At 37.8% G+C, this 16,503-nt stretch overlaps 1 protein-coding gene across 4 annotated transcripts in view; it reads left to right on the forward strand.

Moving 5' to 3' along the window:
- Positions 1 to 11: 11 nt before the first annotated feature.
- Positions 12 to 16,503, forward strand: part of WDR35 (WD repeat domain 35) — a 58,294-nt gene continuing 41,802 nt past the window's right edge. For 3 of the 4 annotated variants that reach the window (XM_019451130.2, XM_019451140.2, XM_019451161.2), the window contains exons 1-10: positions 12 to 165; positions 852 to 969; positions 2,663 to 2,734; positions 3,758 to 3,850; positions 5,553 to 5,681; positions 7,827 to 7,960; positions 9,089 to 9,254; positions 9,385 to 9,530; positions 13,624 to 13,749; positions 16,311 to 16,496. In XM_019451130.2, the coding sequence (XP_019306675.1) occupies positions 142 to 165; positions 852 to 969; positions 2,663 to 2,734; positions 3,758 to 3,850; positions 5,553 to 5,681; positions 7,827 to 7,960; positions 9,089 to 9,254; positions 9,385 to 9,530; positions 13,624 to 13,749; positions 16,311 to 16,496 (1,194 nt within the window). In that variant the 5' untranslated portion in view covers positions 12 to 141. Of the gene's footprint in view, positions 166 to 851; positions 970 to 2,662; positions 2,735 to 3,757; positions 3,851 to 5,552; positions 5,682 to 7,826; positions 7,961 to 9,088; positions 9,255 to 9,384; positions 9,531 to 13,623; positions 13,750 to 16,310; positions 16,497 to 16,503 lie in introns of those variants that run through there. The other variant, XM_019451151.2, reaches the window with a different exon arrangement.

A 16,503-nucleotide genomic window follows, 5' to 3' on the forward strand; every position in this document is an offset into this window, starting at 1 on the left:
GCCCCGGATGCGCCTGGGCGGCGGTGGTTGCCAGGGCGACAGGCGCTTCCAAGAGCTTCTGGTACTCGCGACTGGAGACTTAGAAAAAGGTTTCCTTTGGCGGGCCTGGACGGCTGGGGTCGTCTTCTCGGGGTTCCCAGGATGTTCTTTTACCTGAGCAAGAAAGTGAGTTTTCCCGCTGACGCCCTAGCTCCTCCTCTGTTCTCGCGTCCTGCAGGCGAATCCCGCATCCTGTCCCGCATCCTTCGCCTTCCCACCTCGCACCTTCCTGCCTCGTCCAGCCTCGGACCTCCTCCTTCGGATCCCGAGTCCCAGATAATTCTCGGCCGAGCCAACAGCCCTTTCGCACGACTCTCTCCCATTCCTGCCCCCTGCCTGAGTCTTTTTGGGGACCTCAGCAGGACAGATCACTGCGTGCTTCCCTACCGCTCCTTCTCCACCTGTTGATCCAGGTGACTTCAATTCACTGGATCGTCATGGGCTGGCGGGCGAGAGAAAAGTAATAACAAAAGGGTATCCTAAGTGTTATGTGTGGAAAGGGAATATGGATCAATGGTATGGATTTATACCTCTTTTCCCCGTTTCCTTCCTTTAAAATTTCTCAGGTGACTCTCCTATTGGGTTCCTCTGCAGTCAGTGTCCTTCTTGTGTGCCCCCCCCCGCCGTCCTTTCGAAAATGGTAGGGCGCGGGGCAGTTCAGGGGATCGTGCCATGCCCATTTTCCTAACAGTACACTCTCTGCAAGGCTGACCATTTTTTATTTCTTGGGGGGATTTCTTCAGCCTGCATCTGTAACTCACTTTCCAACTCCTCCATGAAAAGCTGTGAGAGTGGCTGTGGTTGTTTTTCAGGTCGCCATTCCCGATAACGTAAAGCTGAAATGTGTATCTTGGAACAAGGACCAAGGATTCATAGCATGTGGTGGTGAAGACGGATTACTGAAAGTTTTGAAATTAGAGACACAGACAGGTAAACGAAAGCAAGCCCAAGTGTTTGAACTGGATGGAAAATAGCCTAGTATCGTTTGTTCGGTGAGATTTGCTCTTGGTATTTGTCACTATGCAGTTCTAATTCTTTTAAAATGAAAAACAAACAAGACTCCAAACATTCAGTGCTGTTTTTATAGAGTATTTTTGCAGTAAAGTTCAGAGAACATCGAATGTAAATATCAAATGGCTTTTACTCAAGTTATTGATGGAAAATGAAAAAGAATGAAGAGTGCAAACTAAGTCACTACATTGCCTTGTGCTATGTCTATTTATTCTGCTCTATTATTTAGAGTTTAAGAAAAATGACAATTTGAGGGTTTTTTTTTTAAATTTTTTTAAACATTTATTTATTTTTGAGACAGAGAGAGACAGAGCATGAACAGGGGAGGGGCAGAGAGAGAGGGAGACACAGAATCGGAAACAGGCTCCAGGGTCTGAGCAGTCAGCACAGAGCCCGTTGCGGGGCTCGAACTCACATACCACGAGATGGTGACCTGAGCCGAAGTCGGATGCTTAACCGACTGAGCCACCCAGGCACCCCGACAATTTGAGTTTTAATAAGGTCACAAAATCTCACATTTTGTCACATTTGGAGGCTGGTGTCATCTTTTCTGCTTATCAGATATGTTAATAATTATTCACCTAGTTCCGGAGAACAGAAAATGAGATGTTTAAAAACATTTTTGTTTATAAGTTCCTTGTGTTTACAGCTTGATTTGTCTTTTTTTAGTTCTCTGGAATCATAGCAGCTTCACATTTCTTTAGCATCCCTAGTGTTGCTGTAGAATGGAGAGCTAGACAGTCCCCCGATCTAAGTTGGAGATGTAGGTAAGGTGATTGGAGTTGGAACCTCAGCCCTATCTTTGGGCTTTAGTTCACTCTTCTGTAAGATAAAGGGCTGAAGCAAATTACATTTTGGATTCAGAGCCTCTACACTTGACCCGTGGGGTCTTTGCACTTGGTATTTCTGAGTCTGGACTCCTCCTCCTCCTTTCTCCAGAAAGCCTTCCCTCTCCCTTCCTCCAATCTAAATCAGTCTCCCTCTGTTACTGTCTCTTCTTATGGCTTTATTTTCTCAATTTATGATTTTACATATATGCATATATATTTATGTGGGTGGGTGAGTGTGTGTTTAATATCTGTCCCTTCAGTAGACTACAAACTCTCTTAGGGGAGAGGCCTTAACTATTTTATCATTTTATATTCGGAAGCTTCTACAGTGCGTAACACAATGTAGACATTCATTGAATGAATAAATGTAGTATTCATTTGTAGTAATGTAGTAAATGTAGTAAAAACCAGTTTCCAAAGTCTTTACTTTCTGACCCCTCTTATGCTTTAGAGTTTTCATTCTATATATCGTAAATATTTCTGTTTGTGATCTTCTGGGAAGGAATAGCAGTAATAATAATTACCAGTATATTTCATATACTGGGTAAACAATGTTTTTAAAATACATTTTGCTTTATTTTGTCAGAATAATATCTCTGCAAGGGGGTATATATTACTGTCCATGTTTCCACCATGAGAAAAATAGATCAGAATGAGGCATTCTTAAAAAATTTTTTCTAAAATCATCCAGGAATAGTAACCCCTTTCAAAATAAGCAAGAAATGTCAAAGTCATATAATCTATTACTTTAATGTATTTGCCATGATGTCTTTTTTTCCTAGATGATGCAAAATTGAGAGGTCTTGCAGTCCCTAGTAACCTTTCTATGAATCAGAATCTAGAAGGTCATAGTGGTGAGTCATGTAATTTTTAAAATCCTATCTGAATGGTCTTATTTTTAGACATTGAGAAACCATCTACTTATTGCAGAAATTATATCATTTTTTATAATGATAATATTTAAAGTAATCATTTCTGTTGAGCTATAGTTAATTGAGCTTAGAGTCCTTCAACAACTTTAACATGATCAAACAACATCTTCGATAAATCTAAAACTGAGTAGTTCTTTTATATATTAAAAAATACTGCTGTCTATGGGTAGGACATAATCCTTTTTTAGAATCTATCCCATGTTTCCAGATTAAAGTAGACTAAAGAGACACGACAACTGAATGCATTCTATGATCCGAGATCTTGGAATGAGAAAAACAAGTATCTATAAGGGACAATATTTGGACAGTTGATAAAATTTGAATGTAGACCGGGGTTAGATAATATTATATCAGTGTTAAATTTCCTAATTTGTAATATGGTTATGAAAGAGAATGTCTTCTTATGAAATATACACTAAAGCATTTAGAGATTAAAAAAACTAAAAGAATCAGTTGTTCATATAACCCAGAGGCTTAAGATATGTTCAAGAGTGTGTTACTAATAGAATGGAAAACAAGAGGGAGAAAGAAGAGAAATTAGGGCATATATCAACCACAGACAACCTCTACACCCCTGGAAAGAAACCCCAAGTTCGTAGTATATTGTCCTTTGGGAATTATAATCCTTGGGAATCAGGCCATTTGGGTAAATCTTACTTATATTTGTTTCTGTCATCAGATATATGGCAGCTTTTGCATTTGACCATAATAGGTGCCTTTGCTGGCCTGAAATAGGAACAAACATGAAAATTAGTATCACACATTGTTGTAGAAAATGAGTGATAATAGTGACTGCATCCTGTGAATATTTTGGAATGATATTAAATCCTGTTTAGTTGCACAGGAGCCATATTGATTTTAACATGCTGTTGGTGTTTATTATAAAAATACAAATTTAAAATTGTAGCCTTTTTTTAGTTTCTGAATTGTTTTATGGTTTTTTAGGTTCGGTTCAAGTTGTAACATGGAATGAACAATATCAGAAGTTGACTACCAGTGATCAAAATGGGCTTATCATTGTTTGGATGTTATATAAAGGTACACTAGGAGAGTTTATGTAATCTTTCACAGATTAGAGTCCGGATCACAGTATTTGAATGGGGGAAACAATATATTTGAAATAGACTCCTTTTAACCAGCAGCAGGAATTCATCCTGACCTCACAGGGGTAATATCTCTGGATTTATTGCTGCCTACTTTTCCTTTTAACTTTTTTTTTTTTTTTTTTTTTTGAGCTGTGACCTTGCATGAAGAAAGTGAATTAGATGACTGTTGGTTATCTCCACAATGAATTTACGCCCTTAGCTGGATAGTTTCTACTTGAGATTTTTTTTTGCCAGGTTTCTGATAAGAATTATTTTCTGTGTGATCAGTGGCTAGAGTTGGTCCAGTACATAAAAACATTAAGAAGTCAGAGGCAATAATTCATTCCCCTTATTGAGCCATTTAGCATCCTTTCTTTCATGGATACAGATTTTATCTCTGCTCTACTGGCTCATGATTTGTGCCTTTTGCCTACAAGACAGAGCAAGAGAAGGATTAATTTAGGCACATCACTATTATCAGAAAAATAACTCACAATACATGATCTCTTGGGGTCTCATATTTAGATGAGAAGAGTACCTTAGTTCATGTGTGGTGTTTTGAAAACATTCAGGGTATACCATTTAAAAATTCTTAATTGAAAAATTTGGTACCTGAGTTTTATTTATGTTTCTCAAGGTTTATGTGTGTATATGTGTGTGTAGGGATGGAAGCTGAGAGTATAGGAGATGAGGATAAGCTGTATTTTTACTCTGTGGGTCTTCTCAGGTCCTGAGTTCAGACTCTGATAATGCCTGCTCGACTAGTTCTTCCAAATTACATGGTTATTTGCTTGGCTGCAGGCCAGAGTTCCTGATACCAAAATGGCCTTGTGTTTTGCCTCACATTTGGTTGTACCTTGAGACCTGTCACCCCAGCCCTGTGTACATGAATGTTTTGTCTTTCAGCATTAGTGATGTGAAATCACTAAAGTGATTTGAACTATTGAAAATTTTTGTCAAGCAGGCTTAGAGTTTTTACCTAATATGCTGATATTCAATATACTTGTAATTAATCACTGGAGAGTTTATGCATACATATAAAATTATTGTGGTTATTTTGTTTTTTTCTTTGGTTATCATCTGAAGTTTTTCAAGTGGGAAAAGTTAGGCTTTGAGAAAAGTCAGTTGTTTTGGCCCTTCAAAAGCAAATAAAGTTTTATTTATTTAAAAAAAATTTTTTTTAATGTTTATTTATTTTTGAGAGAGAGACAGAGCATGAGCAGAGGAGGGGAAGAGAGAGAGGGAGACACAGAATCTGAAGCAGGCTCCAGGCTCTGAGCTGCCAGCACAGAGCCCCATCCGGGTCTCGAACCTGCGAACCGTGAGATCATGACCCAGCCGAAGTCGGACGGTCAGCTGACTGAGCCACCCAGGCGTCCTGAGTTTTATTTTTTAATGGACAGAAAGGAAGAAAGAGAGAAAAGATGGGCATTTATTGTGTTTTCTGTGATAATCTTTGAAGCAATTGTTGGTCAAGGCCTCAGCTAATTTTTTTTTTGTTTGTTTATGTTGGATTTGAAGGTTTTATTGTTTAACGTCTCATGTTGTAGAAAATTTTGCACTCATTTATCCCACAGTGTATTTTGTGGAATGTTTTCAACTCAAATGTGAAAGTTTTGACTTGTAATTTTTTTTGTGTGTGTATGTGCAAATAGGCTCTTGGTACGAGGAGATGATCAACAACAGAAATAAATCAGTGGTTCGAAGTATGAGCTGGAATGCTGACGGACAGAAGATCTGCATTGTGTATGAAGACGGGGCTGTGATAGTTGGTTCAGTGGATGGTAATACTTTGTTGCACGCAGAACTGAGATCAGGATTTGGCTGGCATTTTTATCTTTAGAGGTTTAATTAATTATCATATGTTAGTCTTCTGACAGAAAAACACAGAGAAAATGGTTGATATACAATTTAATAACATTCAAGAAACATTTACTTTTAAGTATACTCAAGTAAAAAAACCCCGTTTTTTATTTTATTTTTATTATTTTTTTTAATGTTTTATTTGTTTATTTTGAGAGAGAGAATGCGTGCACGCCGGGAGTGGGGCAGAAAGAGATGGAGGGAGAGAATCCTAAGTAGGCTCGTGCTGTCTGTACAGGGCCTGATGCAGGGGTGGGGGGTGCCGCTTGATCTCATGCACTGTGAGATCATGACCTGAGTCGAAATTAAGAGTTGGATGCTGGGGTACCTGTGTGGCTCAGTCCGTTAATAATGGTCCGGCTTTGGTTCAGGTCATGATCTCATGGTTTGTGGGTTTGAGCCCCGCATCAGGCTGTTTGCTGACAGGTCAGAGACTGGAGCCTGCTTCAGATTCTGTGTCTCCCTCTTTTTCTGCCCCTCCCTTGCTCGCACTGTGTCTATCTCTCTCAAAAATAAATAAACGTTAAAAAACAATTAAAAAAAAAAAGTTGGATGTTTAGCTGACTGAGCCACCCAGGTGTTCCAAGTAAAAATTCTGTTTTTAAAAAATTTCCTACAGTGACACAGGAAAAAGGTAAATTAATTTTTCAGGATTATTTTAAATATGTCTGCCTAATTATGTAACTTATTTTGTATGTATTAGACTGTATTATAAATACATAGATTTACTTTCAAGTATATAGAGATATAACAATCTATGGTTATTTTGAAAAAATTGAACTGTTAAGTATAATTGACATATAACAGTTTTAGGTGTACAGCATAATCATTTGATATTTTTATATGTTGTGAAATGATCATCTGGTCATTTTTTAATAGAACTGAATCTGTTATTGCTACATGTGTTTTGTAGCTTTAAAACTTAGGTCTTTCAAATTTTAATTCATAGCTAACACTGGGGCTTCCGAGGGTCTGTACCTTTGTTTTAATGTGAAATTTTCTCTATAGAGAAATAATTTATTTCAAAATGATTTTCATTTTTCCATTTGTTTTTTTTTTCTGTTGTAACTTCATTTATTCCCCAAATGTTTCTGAGAATTCATAAAGTGACAGCTGTAGTTCTAGGCACTAGGTATGATAAAAGTATTTCAGATCTAGAGCAGGAGAGGTGGATTGGTAACCAAGCAGTTACAGTGCCTTGTGATAAGTGCTGAGATGGGAAAATACAGCAAACATGTAGTAGAAGTATCTAAGCCAGACTTGGAGGGATCAGGGAAGGCATCCTGGAGGAAGTGATGTCTGCTGAGGCATTAGCCACCAGGAATGTGGGTTTGTAGAATGTCCTAGGCCTAAGGAATAGCACTTGAGGAGGTCCACAGGGGTTGAACTTAGCCATGTTTAGGGTATTGAAAAAAATTTGAGAGTCAGTGTACTATAATACTAAAAGGAAAAGAGTTGTATGTGATGAAATTAGAGACATTAGTAAAGACAGATCATGTAGATTGTAAGTTATCTAAGAAGTTTGAACTTAACTTTAAGGGCATAATGAAAGGTTTTAAGAATGGGAGCAGGGTGATCAGGTTTGTTCTTTGGAAGCATCTCTGTGATTGCAGAGGAAGGAAAGAAAGATGGGGCAGGTGTACCACTTAGGAAATTGATATGGTAATTCAGGTGAGAGGTGATGGTGGATGGTAGCTGAACCAGGGAAATGACAAAGAGGGTGGAAGTAAGTGGACATATGCTAGAGATATTTAGGAGGTAAAATAGATGGGGTCTCATTATTGATGAGTTTGGGGCTGAGGGGATGGAAGTGTCCAGAGGAATAGCCAGGTTTTTAACTTTGACAGCTGGGTGGATGGTGATGCCATTGAAATAAGGGATGTGGGAGAAAGACTGGTTTTGAAGGAAGATTTCAGTTATGGACATGTTGACTTTGTTATTGAACAAACACATGGTTCTGTGAAGAATGTGAGAGCTCTTTAGAGAAACACAGTTTTAGAGCAGTTGTTGGAGAATCATGACCTTGAACTTTTAATGAAATAATTTTGTTTTATGTTTTACTTTAGGGAATCGCATTTGGGGAAAAGACTTGAAGGGTGTACAGTTATGCCATGTAGCATGGTCTGCAGATAGTAAAATCCTACTTTTTGGAATGACAAGTGGAGAAATACACATTTATGATAATCAAGGGAATTTTATAGTAAGTATATATATATTCGTAGTTTTAATTACCCAACTTTATATGGTTATGTTATATATTATATATGTATATGTGCATTTATTTATTATGATGGTTTGTGTAATCAAGAAAGTTTTCAATTCATGTTTTTTCCCAATTATTTAGATTTTTTTTAATTAAAAAAAATACTGGGTCTCTTCAAGGTAAATTAATGCTTTTAGTTCTGAATTCCTGGTAACTGGGAAGGACAAGATTTCAGTGTATTGAAGTTGAGGGATAATGAGTCAGATGATATGCAATTTAATCTTTGTGTCGTCGTTGTTGTCGTCGTCTTCTTCTTCTTCTTCTTTTTAAAGTTTATTTATTTATTTTGAGAGAGAACACAAGCAGGGGAGGGGCAGAGAGAGAGGGAGACAGGGAATCCCAAGCAGGCTCTGTGCTGTCAATGCAGAGCCAGACGCAGGGCTCCAACCCATGAACCGTGAGATCATGGCCTAAGCCAAAATCCAGAATCGAATGCTGAACTGACAGAGCCACGCAGGCACCCCAAATCTTTGTGTGTTCTGATAGCAGAAGCCAAAGTTTATATGAGATACCAATGCTATATTTTTTTTTCCAATGATATTTTTATAGCAAGTTACTCAAGATTATAAAAGGAATGGAAGACTTAAACAGTAAGGGATAAGAGTCAGGTCCCGGAAAGAAGGCAAAATAGAATAGGCTCAGATAGCATGATCTCAAGGAAAACTCTAGCTTTGTGAGACTGAGCTATGTCAGATCTCTGATCTTACTTATGGGGCAGTTTTGTTTGTAGTGAGGTTGAGGGCATTATACAAATGCACTTAACCGGTGTTAAGTGATAATAGCCGACTTCTCCTTGACACTGCTGTTCTTGAGGTTCTTTCATTTACCTCTTGTCATTTGAGTCTCATAAATTCTCTGTGAGTTTTTTTTTTTTAATCCCTATTTTGCAAATAAAGAAAACTGAAACTCTGCTTGAAGTGGTTTGTCCAGGGCTGGTAAACCAGTAAGTGATGGAACTTGCATCTGAAACCAGATTTTTAAATCTCATTTTCAGTGTTCTTTCTATAATAGTCTATACGGATCTGTTTTAAAATATGAAGTATTAACTTAACTGATTTTGTTTAGATGAAAATGAAACTGAACTGTTTGGTGAACGTCACCGGAGCAATCAGTATTGCTGGAATTCACTGGTACCATGGCACAGAAGGCTATGTGGAGCCAGACTGCCCCTGCCTTGCTATTTGTTTTGACAATGGGAGGTGCCAAATCATGAGACATGAGAACGACCAGAGTATGTCATTTTTCTTTCTCTCTTTCTTTTTTAATGTGGAGAATTTAAAAAAATATTTTAAAATTGTTCTTTATAAAGTTCTTAAGGCTAAGTATTTTACCACAGTTACTTCATCTTTCTTTTTGAGTAGATCCCGTTTTAATTGATACTGGCATGTTTGTAGTAAGTATCCAGTGGAACCACACTGGCAGCGTGTTGGCTGTGGCAGGCTCCCAGAAGGTTGTCACTCAGGATAAAGATGTAAACACTGTGCAGTTTTACACTCCATTTGGTGAGGTAAATGTCTTTTTTTCTTTCCATTTAAATATGTAGTGAGTGTGGTAGGGGAAAAAAGAATGGGGGAAAACGTATAAACTTCTCACATTGTTGAAAAGGGACATTTTGAGTAAAAATGATGAAAAATATCAGGCATCTTGCTTTAAATAATATTCTCACTATAAGTCTTAATAGTTGTATTTTATCATGGAATTTAGTTTATACTCTGAACATTTAGAAAATCAGCTGTTTCACATAAGAAATCACTATGCAGTACCTATTTAGGGTATTTTTTCTGTGATCTGAATGCATATCTCTTTTCCCAGCTGTTTTCTTGAGTTGTTTTTAATGTGACTTAGTTGTTTCAGATTAATATTTTGGATTTTTAATGTGACGTATTAAACATACATAGATATCAAACACCCATAACTGTCTCTCCTTACCACGAACTTCTAACAGTTTTAATTTGTGCAGTAATCAACTATTTTAAGAAAATCTATCTTGGGGCGCCTGGGTGGCTCAGTCGGTTGAGCGTCCAACTTCAGCTTGGGTCATGATCTCACGGCTGGTGAGTTCGAGCCCCACGTCAGGTGCTGTGCTGACAGCTCAGAGCCTAGAGCCTGCTTCGGATTCTGTCTCCCTCTCTCTCTGCCCCTAACCCACTTGCATTCTGTCTCTGTCTCTCTGAAAAATAAATAAACATTAAAAAAAAATTTAAGAAAATCTATTTTAATAACTAATCTTAGGTGACGCTACATTAAAATACAAGCATTGTTTTCATAAATGCATGGGTTATCCTTCTCAATAGTGTTATTAATAAATTTTAATTTTTAAGGAGAATTTTGTTGAAGTCATAATGGAAAATATCAAAAGGAGAATTAGTATATTGTGAAATTTTTTTAAATGTTTTATTTATTTTTGAGACAGAGACAGAGCATGAGCAGGAGAGGGGCAGAGAGAGAGGGAGACACAGAATCCGAAGCAGGCTCCAGGCTCTGAGCTGTCAGCACAGAGCCCGACGCGGGGCTTGAACTCACCAACCGCGAGATCATGACCTGAGCCAAAGTCAGACGCCTAACTGACTGAGCCACCCAGGCTCCCCAATATATTGTGAATTTTAAAGAATTTAGGAAACGAAAACTTAATATTAACTAAGCTTAATAACTTTATACTTGTTTTATTTTCTAACTCTAGGTTCCATTTAGTACCTGTTGGATTTTATAAATTCACCATAGATTTCAATAATGTGTGTTTTTGTTGTACAAAAGCCTTCCCCAGTTGTTTTAATATTTTTATGTAATATTTAAAAATATATTTTAATAATTTCTGTGAAAGAAAAAAATGGTGTCAGCTCATGCTTTTGTATCAGTATCTCAAAATACGCAGTAGAGTGTGATGTAGAGAGTAGGTACTCTCCCTACGTTGCTACCTGATAATATTTCTGGTAGATGTTAAAAGCTAAGGAAAACAGAAGTATAGTTCTCAAGGTTCCTAACTATTAAAAATCTGAATTCCAGTTATTTCAATGGTTGCAGCCTCCTTTTTAATTGATGTTCTTTATTGGTTGTTTTTGTCGCATTGGCTTATTGTTATATTGTTTCATCTGCTTATTTTTGTTAGCTCGGCCTTCTCTAAGTAGAAAAACATGGATCCTAAGGCCTGTTTGTTTTACCTTGCAAAACAGTGTGCTATGTGTTCATGTGAAAAGTGTAAGTTGGTTTGGTATGGTTGTAATTAAAAGTATCTAGCATAGTTCCTTGAGGTATATTAGTCACTTAGTATTTTTTTGAATGAGTGAATATATGGGGGACTTATTGTGGATTTATGTTATGAAGATAACTTGGAAGGAGGTTATCTAAAGATTTAAACTTAAGGAAACTTCAAGAAGCAATTTGCTTTTGATCCTGAAGGCCACAGTCTTCTGGTTTTTATACTGTGGTCTCAGCCGTGGAAAGGGCTAATAGAGCATGCGATTTGTAGTCAAGTTGGCCTGGCTTTGGCTTTGAATTCCATTTCTGCAGTGTAGTTTTACTTAGCGAACTTATTTAACCTCTGAGACTCAATTTACTTATGTTCTGAAATAAAGGTAATACTTCATGGCACTGTTGCAAAAATTAAAGGAGGTAACAACGAGAAAATGCCTAGCACTGTGCTTACTACAAGTCAGCTTATCTCTCCTTGCTGCTGCCATCACCTGGCTGGTTTGCAGAGTGGGGAGATAGCCTTATTCTTCCAGTGCAGGCTGTCAGTACAAAGAGTGCTGTCATGAGAGCCTGCTTTCTCCCTTTGGTTTCCTACAGGCAGCAGGACAGATAGAGTGGATCTTTCTAGGTTAAAACATCTTTACCCTTATCCGTTTTCCTGACAAAATGGAGTTTAATACATTAAATTTGACTTTCGAGCATATCTGCTTAAGAACAAAGGATACCGTTGGGGCACCCTGGGTGACTCAGTTGGTTAAGTGTCTGGCTTTAGCTTGGGTCATAATCTCACAGTTCGTGAGTTTGAGCCCTGCATCGGGCTCTGTCCTGACAGCTCAGAGCCTGGAGCCTGCCTCACATTCTGTGTCTCCTTCTTTCTCTGCCCCTCCCCTGCTCATGCTCTGTCTCTCTCTCAAAAATAAATAAACATTAAGAAAATTTTTTTTTAAAAAAAAGAACAGAGGATACTGATACAACTTATTAAAATTCTTAGGTCAAAAAAGCATAGATTTAAAATATTTTCTTTTTTTATGACCACCTGAAAATGTCTTTGTATTCATTTATTCACTGTTAACTTAGCCATAAAATGTGCTATGTTAAATTGAAAACTGTAAGTTTGGTATAGTTGTAATTAAAAGTATCAAGCATGTTGTCATATTTGAAGACATTAATTTGGATGCATGATACATTTATATACTTAACAGATATTTATTGAGTACCTGTTTACCAACCAGTCCATTAAGGGGTAGGGACATAGATATAAGCATGATGAAGTTAGGGCTCTCAGGTCGCTCACTATCTGAATTCTCTGGACCCACAGAAGGAGGGAGAAGGCAGGAAGCAGTATTAAAGTTGTGTCTTGGAGGATGGAGAGCGGTGCTCCAGTAGGGCAAGGGAGAGTAAGGATGGGGGAGGAAAGGGAGATTTCAGGCAGAAGAGATATTATCTGGGCCAAAGGTCTGGAGGCATAGTGGTCCTCTCATGAGTGAGAACACAAGCATTATGGCCAGACAGTGGGGTACTGAACCCAAGAGTATGGTTTTGGGCCAGATGGGAAGAGGCATTGCATACTCTGCTAAAGAATGTGATGGTGGGGAGCTATTGATTTTTAAAAATTATTAAACATTTTTTAAAGCAGGGTAGGACATGATTGGATTTGTGTCCCAGAAAGGTAATTATGACAGTAAAATGAAGAATTGAATTTGGGGGATGGAGGCTGGGAATGAGGAAGGAGGTGAGAGGTAAAAATTGCAGTTCGACTGTTACCATCATTCACTCAGGAAAAGAGGCCGTGGCAGTGGAGGATGGATGTGAGCGGAAGCGATGGGACTGCTGACCCACTGGCTGTGGGGGGTGAAAGAGAGCCCAGCCTTAAGCATTGTGTTTACTGCCACAATTCATTGATTCCAAGAAGCACAGTTTTTTAAAAAATATTTTATTTTTAAGTATCTCTACACCCAACGTGGGGCTCAAAGCACGACCCTGAGATCAAGAGTCGCGTGTTCCACTGACTGAGCCAGCCAGGCACCCCCAGGAGGCGCGGTTGTTTTTTTTTTTTAACAACTTCAAAATTGGGGTGCATTGTATAGTCAGAGTTTCTATTTTAATTAACAATGTATTTTTTTCTTTCCTGAGTTGTACATAAAAGTAAAGATGCATATTTAAATCTCTGGATTTCAAATCTTAGATTTGATGAAATTTGATACTGAATTCTTTGGTTATTGTTCATAAATTTCTCCTATCGTATGTATGTTTTTCATTATAAAAATTCAAGGAAAATGATTATGAAGTGAGTGGTAACCTTTCACAAAATAATTTTTATGCCACTCTTGATGTCTGTGAAGTGGTGTGGGTGGTAATTTATATTTTATTTAATTGCAATACTTTAGGTTAAATATAATCATTTTTTTCAGCATTTGGGTACTTTGAAGGTTCCTGGAAAGCAGATGTCTGCACTATCTTGGGAAGGAGGAGGACTGAAAATTGCACTAGCTGTTGATTCTTTTATATATTTTGCAAACATTCGACCTGATTATAAGGTGAGTATTATGAGCAGTTGTAAAAAAAAAAAAAAAAAAAAAAGGCTGTTTTTACTAAATAGTTTTGTTGTAGCTTGAAGTATAATATGTTTCTTGCATGTATTCACAGCCACTTTATTTTAGAAACCAGATGAAAGGAGGTGTTTTTAGTGTGGAGACTTTAGAACCAGAAAGCTTTTCTAGAATACTATATATAATTAATAAAATACTCCCAACAGTCAGGGTCTCAGCAGGAAACGCATGGCACACACAAAAGAATAATTGAAAACAGATTGATGAAGGGTTTATTACAGAGGTGTGGGCAAGGTTAAGGGGTTCAGTAAGGGTTGACAAGGCAAGCATCCAGGTATTAGCAATGGTGGGCAAGATAGGGAAGTATTATAGTTTCTGGAACCCACTGGGGCTGTGGTTATACAAGACAGACTGTCCTGTGGGAGCGCAGCTTCTGCTGACTGGCTGGACAGAGACAGCTTTGGGGAGGGAGTACTTCAGCCATCTCTCCACCTGCTGGTGCCTTCTATTGGCCAGACCCAGCTGGAAACTAGAAGGCAAGGCAGCCCACATGATGGAGTTCATAGAAGATAGTTTCCAGGGCATAGTGTAGGGTAAAGAAGGGGAGAGGATGGATCGGAAGAGGAAAATGAAAATAAGCAGCATGATACTAACCAGTACTTTATCTTAAATTTAACATTTGACCCCAAACAAATTCAGAAGTATGAGATTAATTGAGCTGCAAAATGCTAAGAATATTTGTTATGTGTGAAAAACTTAATCCATTTTTTAGAAGACAAAGCACCTTGGAGAGCTGTCTGATTCTAGGACTAGGGTGGGAAAAATGCAAGATGAACCTGGAGCCTCTGATAGTGGCAGAAAGTAAGGAAGTCTCAAACAAAAGGATGGGGGCATGCCAAAGAGACAAAGGAGCCAACCTGAAAGAGCTCCCAATGGCCAAAACTGGAACAATTTGAGCAACAAAATAAATGATGTAACATTGGATTGTAACCCAAATTATAAAAATAAGTGTCCACAAGCAAAACCTGATCTAAAATAGATTATTTAAATACATAAATGGGGGAGAAGAAACAAATCTTCCTTACAGAAGTATTTGAATTACTTAGACACTACCCCGGCTGGTCCCCCGCCCCCCTAACTTGAATGTGAGTTGCATTTAGTGACTCACTTCCAAAGAGTAGACTATGGAAAGGGTGAAAAGCAAAGTCACTTTACAGTGGAGGAACCTGGCAGACACCACATTGTCTAGGTGATCAAGGCTAGCATCATCACCGGTGTCACATAGATATCACGTACCCCTAATGTGGCACATGAGAAGAGGTCATCACTTCTCTGATGGTCTTTCTGAAAATCCCAGTCTGAGCAGGAGAAAAACATCACACAAACCCACATTGAAGGACATTCTGCAAAATACCTGACCAGTACTCCTCAAAACTGTCTAGGTCATTAAAAATGGGGAAAGACTGAGAAATCATCACAGACCAGAGGAGCCTAAGGAAACAAGATGACTAAACATAATGTATTCCAAGTAGGATTCTGAGATAGAAAAAGAACATTGGAGAAAAACTCATGAAATCTAAATAAGGTGTGGAGTTTAGTTAATAGTACTGGATCTGTGCTGGCTTCTTAGTTGTGATGAATGTACCACAGCAATGTAAGGTACTCACAGCAGGGGGAAATGGAGAGGACTATAGGGAACTCTGTATTATCTTTGTGACTTCTATATAAATCTAAAATTATTTTAAAGTAAAAAGCTTATTTTAAAAACTAACCATCCTATAAAAAGTAAATATGCCTTAATTTTGAATAGTAAACATAGTCATAATATTAACTTTGAATATTGCTTTATTCAAAATTACATTATGAATATATTGGGAGAGTTAGCCCAAGAGAAAGACATTCCATAAGCCATAATCAATACATACGTGATATGGAGGTAGATAACAAGAGTCAAAGCTCAGAGTTACAAATGGCTACCACTGGGAGGAAATTAGTCAGTGGGGTCTGCATTCTATTTTTGTTTTAAATTAGCTATGTAGAATTATTTGACTCTACACTATGTGCATATGTTACTCTGGTAAAAACAAATGTAGAAAATGTAGATAGAGGAGAAAAAGCAAAGCATCTGTTTTTGAAATTTGGCTTGGGGACCCAGAAGTTAAGCTTTTGACAGGGGTCACTCCTCCTGTTGTCCCTCATGCAGCTGTTACGGACTACTGAAAAATCCGAGATTTTCACCACCGAAGCGTGAATCTTACAAATGGAAATAAGGAAAGTTAAACTAAACTTATTTTTGCAGTACATTCTTTGTTTGATAACTGTGTTTCTCTTAGATTTTTTGTTATTTTAGTGAGAAAAGGTATTGTGCTGAATGTTCAGTCTTTCTGTCTTTTATTCCTGAAGAATATATTTTGTCAGCACCAAAAAACCACGTATCTGCAGTACATAATAAGATTTTTTGTTCCCAGTGTTAAATGTTCTTTTCCTCTTTGTCTCTCCCTCTCTTCTTCCCTCCTGTTCTGGCCCTTTGCTCCTTCCTTTCTTCCTAGTGGGGTTATTGTTCCAATACTGTAGTATATGCTTATACCAGACCTGATCGTCCAGAGTATTGTGTTATCTTTTGGGATACAAAAAACAATGAGAAATATGTTAAATATGTGAAGAGTCTCATTTCTATTACTACCTGTGGAGATTTCTGCATTTTGGCTACGAAAGCTGATGAAAATCATCCTCAGGTAAGTG

The sequence above is a fragment of the Panthera pardus genome, unplaced genomic scaffold, assembly GCF_024362965.1.
Source record: "Panthera pardus isolate Hobbes unplaced genomic scaffold, ASM2436296v1 HiC_scaffold_26, whole genome shotgun sequence".
Taxonomy (NCBI): Eukaryota; Metazoa; Chordata; class Mammalia; order Carnivora; family Felidae; genus Panthera; species Panthera pardus.